The following is a 6,723-nucleotide window of genomic DNA, read 5'->3' as shown; positions in this document are numbered from 1 at the left end:
CCTCTTATTAAAATATTATATTATATTATATATTATTTTTCTTCTTATATTTTCTTATTTACCTCTCTCTTTTTTTCTATTTCTCTCTATCCTTCTCACTCTATATATAATTTATAATTCATATTTTATATTAGTAATTTGACAAATCAAAATGTGTCACCAGATATTTGTATTATAAATAAAATAAAAAAATTTTCTTAGCTTCCAAAATTAACAAACTCCTGTAACACCCTATCACGCAAAGTCTTATGCTTAAGTCATAAAATAGAGGTAGTGAGATATTACGACCTCTAAAGATAAATATAGTACGTGTAGTATTGCAAAAAAGTTTATAACTAGGAGACTTTGAAGAAAAGTGGGTAAATCAAAACCGATAAATCAAAAGTGCAACACTCCGATCGATAACGTATATGAAGCGGATATAAGATAATCTAACCTGAAAAGCCATACAGAAGAGTGTCAATAATACATATATCAAGGCTCAGGACTCGGTTTGCGAAGATAACCGATCCGAACATACAGTATACATACATATATAGTAAGGAAATCCCAAAAGACAATCCAAAAGATAATATGACTCAAGCATAAGACTCTGCGTGGTAGGGTATTACAACTCCCTCGCTCATTCTTTTTCTTTATCTTTCTCTCTCTTTTCTCTCATTTTCTATTTTTCTCTACCTTTATGATCTACAAAAAATAAAATTAACAACATAATATAATTTAAATAAAAAATATTATTATATACATATTTTTTATTTAATTTTAAATTTTTACTACTTATCTTTTTAATATATATTTTCACTTTTTGTTTAAATATTTATTACATATAATATTAAAAAAATACTAATATTGTGATTAGAAGTTAGAATCAAGATTCAGTTATTCTAAAACAAATGAATTAATTTTATTACTATCAATAGAATTTTTTTTATGTTAACATCTAATAATATTTGTATATATCTAGAAAAAGAAAATTATTTTTAAATAGCAAGTGTAAAAATTAATTACCTGAATTTGTGCAACAAATGTAATATGTAATTAAATATAAAAATATATACGTTAAATTCTTTTAAATTTTAAATAATAAATCTTAAAATAAGTAAAATAAATAAAGTCTTTCATGTGAAAATAATAAATTAAAAAGTTTATGGGGCCTTTTGTCTCTTAGAACTATTCTATTAAAGTAATTTGGTGTTATAAATTTTGTGTGTCATACTCTATAGTACCAGAACCGACATAATTTTAAAAGATTCATATTTTCGTAATAGTATTATGGATAAAATACTAGTGATAATTTATCTTTTTGAATTTTTTAAATAATTTTTAAAAAAATGTAAACTATAATTCAAAAATATTTTTAAAATGTTTCTATTTTTATTGTTAAAATTTTTGTCAAATATATTAAAAAAATTTATTAAAAATATATTTTTTAACAATTTAATTACATTCAAATAAATTTTACATCACCAACGAAGTTAATAAAACGGGCCTGCTACACATACAAGCCTACAAGCAAACAAGTTGGCCCAGCCCAAACAGAAATCACGCGCATGAAGAGAGACAAGATAGCGCGTCAAAATCACGCGCTCAACATTCGAACGGTTACGTATGAAAGACTCTTCCACTTCTTCCACTTCTTCCATTTCTCAAGGCGCTTTCAAAACAACGGAACACTCTCATTTTCGAGCGAAAATCAAGTTTCAAAATATAGAAATCGTAGTTCAAAAACTGCATCAAAACACCATCAACCTCTCTGTGAAGAATCTGAAGAAAAAACAAACCAAGAATACTCAACGTAAGTCCATTGAAATACTGTATATTTTACTTTTCTTCTACGTCGTTCTTCTAGGGTTTACTATTACTCTTCCTTCTTTGTTACATTGTTCTAAGTTATACGTCGTTCTTCTAAGTTCTACGTCGTTCTACATTGTTATTCTAAGTTCTCCTGCTATTTTTGTTGATTTTTGGGGGTTTATTCCGTAGATTCGGGGGTGTAAACTGCTTAACCTTGTAATGTGGCTTGATATTGAAGCATGAGTGTAAACTGCTTAACCTTGTAATGTGGCTTTATATTGAAGCATGGCTGAGTGATATCTGTCTCATATCTATATCGATGTATCTGAATAATATCTATGGGTGTATCTCACTGTAATCAATGGGTGTATCTTGTTTGACATCTTTGGGTGTATCTGAATAATATCTATGGGTGTATCTCACTGTTATGAATGGGTGTATCTCGCGAATATCTTTGGGTGTATCTGACTCATATATATGGGTGTATCTTACTGTTATCAATGGATGTATCTTAATTGTTATCAATGGGTGTATGTGAGTCATATATATATGGGTGTATATTACTGATATCTTTGGGTGTATTTTTAGTTTCAGAGAAAATGGCAGCAAGAAACCAAACTAAAGACCTGAAATGTGCCACACATCTCTTGAATGATAAGTTCAGAAACATGACTGAGGAGAAGAAGGCGATTGTGAGGGATCTTGGATTCGGTGGGTTGATGCACATCCCACCACTGAGGGTGGATCACCAACTCTTAAGGGAGCTGGCAAACAACTTCAAACTTGGGGAGAACAAACTGAAGACAGGATATGGTTCTTTCCATATAACCCCAAAAAAAATAGGTGATGCGCTTGGCATCAATGCAACAGGTAATTAGCTCAAAATTATAGGTGTATATTAAGTTGTTGCTTGGGTGTATATTAACCTGATGCTTGGGTGTATTTGAACCGACTTGGATGCTTTGTTGTCTTCCTTTTTGTAGGAGATCTATTTCCTGAGAAAGTTGACTATAAGAAACTTTCTGATGATGACAAAATAATTTATAGAAGATTCCAGGGTAAGACCCTCAAAAGTCTTACCGATGAAATGATGGAAATCGGCGTTGGCAACGAAGAGGAACGCCTGATGTTCAAGAGGATATTCATCCTCTACATACAGATGGCGTTCCTTTTGCCAACGACGATAAACAAAATATCGCCCGTGCACCTGGTCCCAATTTTTAAGATGGACGGCATAGAGGAGAGAAACAGGGGGGGCATGTTTTAACCTTCATGATCAAGGGCATAATAGACTATCAAGAGAAGAAGAAGAAGGCAATCAATGGCTGCCTCTTCGCCCTGATGATAATCTACTTTCACCTTTCAAAAAACAAAGGCAAGAACAGGGTTGAAAGACCACCAAAGCCATGGATTACCAACTGGACTAAGGAGCAGTTGGTGGAAAGAATGAATGCAGAGAGAGAGGAAATTTTGGTGAGTAATCATAATAAGTTGGTGTATTTTATTTACCCGAATGGTGCTAACTAAAATATCTCATGTTTCAGGGGATTCTGAATTTGGCAAAGACAAGAGAAAAAATGAGAAAAAAAGAATGAAGATGGCAGAGACAAGAGAAAAAATGAAAAAAAAAAGAAAAAAAAAAGAAAAGAAACAAGAAATAAAAAAACAAAAAAAGGAAGGCGAGCCCAACATCGTCTTCGCAGACAGAAACTACTGACAGTGACACTTCTACCTCTGAGTCTGAGGCTCAAGAAGACTCAGAGGATTCGGGAAGAAAATACCCCGGCAAAAAGGGGAAAAAGTAAGTACCATACTTGGGTGTAATTTCTTTTTCGGTTTGGGTGTATTTTGTTTGTCCACGTTGGGTGTATGTAGCTTATTAAGCAGGGTGTGTTTCGTTTGCTGTTTTGGGTATATATTGTATATTTAGTTGGGTGTATCTCGTGAATCCATTTGGGTGTATTTTAAGTATGTTCTAAATGACAATTGTTTGCCTTGCAGAATGGACTCAAGAAAAAGAAAGCAGAGGCAAGAGGAGTCAGATTCTGATTCAGAATCTGAATCTGAACCAAGTGATGAGTAATGCCCTGAAATTAATACTCCTTTCTTTTGGCTTCATTATAAAGATTTCGTGTATTAACTGAAGTGCCTATTATTAACTTATAGGAGCGAAGAATCATCACCTGCGGAGAAGGAGAAGAAAAAGAAAAAAACAAAAACAACTCCAAAAAAGTAAGCAATTCTTTGGATAAAATTCTGTGATAAAATTAATTTTTTATTTCTGATTGGTACTGTTTTTTTTTTCCCCAGAACACCACAAAAAAAGAAAAAAGTAGTTGTGGAGGATTCACCTCCTGAAGAAGATCAATACTTTTACGGGTACAGTACCTCGTAAGCTATACTACGGTCTATCATCGTAATTATTTTTGTTAACGTCTTATTTTATGAATGTAGTGAGAGATATGAAATATCAAGTGACGAACTCGATGAATGGCTAATGGAAAACGTTGATAAATCTGCTGCAGAGGGGTATGTCTTGCTGGGCTGTGTATTTGAGATTTTGGTGTCTTTTGTTTGCTAATAATTGTATCTTGTTTCGCAGGGACAACCAAGCTGACCTGCGATCGACAGAAGGTCGCTATGTGTCCTCTGAAACGTAAGAAGCTTTATTATTTAATAAAATCTTGTTATCGTGGTTTGGATGTATTCTGTGAAACAATATGGGTGTATTTTGTGGATCAAGTTGGGTGTATCTTGTTTACTAAGTTGGATGTATATTTCGTTTGAATAACATGAAATCTGTTTAGACTACCGGCTGTGAACTTGAGAAGTGATGATCCTTCCTCTCAAGGACGCACAGAACAGAGTAGTGTAAACCAACCGTCTCAGAGCATGTAATTTCTCTTTCAAATAACCGTTACTTTTATTCTTCTATTACCTTCTACTTCTAATTCTGTATATATTTTTTTTAGAAAAAAAAGCCCTTTATTATTTTATTCAAGAAAAAAAAGGCAGCAAAAAAAAGCAAAAACTGCAAGTATGTAAGTTCTCAAAAAACAAAGCCCGTCTTCTTTTTGAATTGTTCGGGTGTATTTTTTGACCTTCTTTGGGTGTATTTTAGGTTGACTCCGACTAATTCGAATATGATGGTTGTTAGGGAACAAACACCGTCGGAAGCGCTTGCAATGTGAGTTTTCCAAGAATATTTCAACCTTATAACCTTATTATTTTCAAATACGTTGTTAACCTTTCATTTTTATTCTTGTTTAGAGTCCCGATCCAATTTTTTGTGCCCCCATCCCAGCAAACAACCACTGACGCAGATTCCGAACCAACCCCTATGCTACAGATTGAAGGGGCTAGAGAAACGTAAGAAAATAGTATTGGGTGTATATTTGTCTAGGGTTTGGGTGTATATTTGCTAAGAGTTTGGGTGTATACTCTTCCTGATCGATTTCGTGTAACTGTGCAGCACTCCTGAAACCCCCAAACAACTTCAAGAAACAACACCCAAGCTTCCCCCAGCTCCAACAAAAATGTAAGTTAATTAGACTAAAATCAATCTTTGCTTGTCATCCGTATATTCTTACTCTTATTCTTATACATAATGATGCAGTCATCCAGACGCCGAGGAAGCTGCTGCCCTGTTGATGATGGCACGGACAGCAAGCTATGTTCCTAAAACAGATCTGCCGATGCCATCATTCAGCCTTGGATTGACAGATTCAAGCCAGGAGGGGGCATCGACGCAGGAGACAGAAAGGGAAAAATCTCCAGAAGCTGCAACTAAAAAATTAAGTTCGCATCCATATGTAAGTTTTTGTTTCGTAAATTTGTTAGTACGCTTACTTACTTATATGCCAAATAAAATAACAGACTGTTGAAATGTGGCAATCCTTCAGATTTTTGCTCCTGTTTGCCACTCGGGACATTGGTGGTTATGGCTGATAAATACAAGAACGCGGAAATGTCAAATATTTGACCCGCTACACAAAAAAGCTCCAAGCGATGAGAGAAAGGACATTAATAAATTCACTGTAAGTTGCCTTTGTCTTCTTTACTTTAATAGATAGGTCTATTTTGAAAGTTGAGTTGGGTGTATATTCCATATTCAATTGGGTGTATATTCCATATTCAGTTGGGTGTATCTTGTCCATTCATTCGAATTCCATATTAAGTTGGGTGTGTCTTGTCAATTGATTCGGGTGTATTACTGACTTGTTTTGGTATTTAAGGGATATGTATTTTCGAGATTGATAGCATATGCCGGCGGGAAACCTCTCGAGAAAGGCGAGAAGGAGAAGGAAATTAAAGCGCCATATGTTAAAATTTCAGGCCAAAAAACAAGGTATATATTTGTGACTCTGAACCTTAAACTTTCCTAAATGAGATTTGTAATTTATTTTCTTCGTTTTCAGCTATGACTGCGCTATCTACGTAATGAAGTGGCTTGAGTTAATAGAGCCGGAAAACATTAAAAAGGGGAAGTATGACTGGGATAATTGGACACAGTTAACTGTCTTTAGAACTATATAACTCTGTATTACTTTACTGAATTAATATTTCTGTTTAAACATAACATACTTTTTAATTGTAGGAGGAGGTGGACCACTACAGAGTGGAGTACGCTTCGAGGATACTATTCAGTGAGATTAATAGACAGAGAGATCACGCAATTAGAGAGAGTAGTGCTATAAGACTGTCAAAGCCATCCTCTGTATTATTGAGTCCGTTTTGTCAGATTAATTCTGAGGATATAGAAAATGGGTAGCTTGTAAATTGAACAAATGATGTAAATATTTGCCATTTATCAACAACTTCTATTCCATGTATATTTTTTCCCATAGTTAAACTATCTGTGCTGGTAAACTGTCTGTGATGTATTCAAAAACTGTATTACAGGTGGTAAAACATAAAGCAAAAAATCAA

General features: G+C 33.9%; 2 protein-coding genes across 2 annotated transcripts in view; both read left to right on the top strand.

Annotated features, from left to right (window-relative positions):
- LOC107495472 (uncharacterized) overlaps positions 1 to 182 on the top strand; it is a 990-nt gene extending 808 nt beyond the window's left edge. The window contains exon 3 of the mRNA XM_021125942.2: positions 164 to 182. Coding sequence (XP_020981601.2) covers positions 164 to 182 — 19 coding nt within the window. The remainder of the gene's footprint in view (positions 1 to 163) is intronic.
- Positions 183 to 1,692: 1,510 nt separating this feature from the next.
- Positions 1,693 to 5,742, top strand: LOC110273285 (uncharacterized). The gene is made up of 13 exons (XM_021126064.2): positions 1,693 to 1,795; positions 2,383 to 2,664; positions 2,778 to 3,054; positions 3,796 to 3,873; positions 3,961 to 4,026; positions 4,249 to 4,323; positions 4,397 to 4,450; positions 4,602 to 4,688; positions 4,916 to 4,981; positions 5,065 to 5,163; positions 5,267 to 5,332; positions 5,411 to 5,606; positions 5,671 to 5,742. The coding sequence occupies exons 2-13, from the start codon at positions 2,394 to 2,396 to the stop codon at positions 5,740 to 5,742; spliced, it is 1,407 nt and encodes a 468-aa protein (XP_020981723.2). The 5' UTR covers positions 1,693 to 1,795; positions 2,383 to 2,393.
- The last annotated feature ends 981 nt before the right edge of the window (positions 5,743 to 6,723 follow it).

The sequence above is a fragment of the Arachis duranensis genome, chromosome 6 (assembly GCF_000817695.3).
Source record: "Arachis duranensis cultivar V14167 chromosome 6, aradu.V14167.gnm2.J7QH, whole genome shotgun sequence".
Lineage (NCBI taxonomy): Eukaryota > Viridiplantae > Streptophyta > Magnoliopsida > Fabales > Fabaceae > Arachis > Arachis duranensis.
The sequence above is the reverse complement of the archived record's forward strand: the minus strand, read 5'-3'. Positions and strand labels throughout refer to the sequence as shown.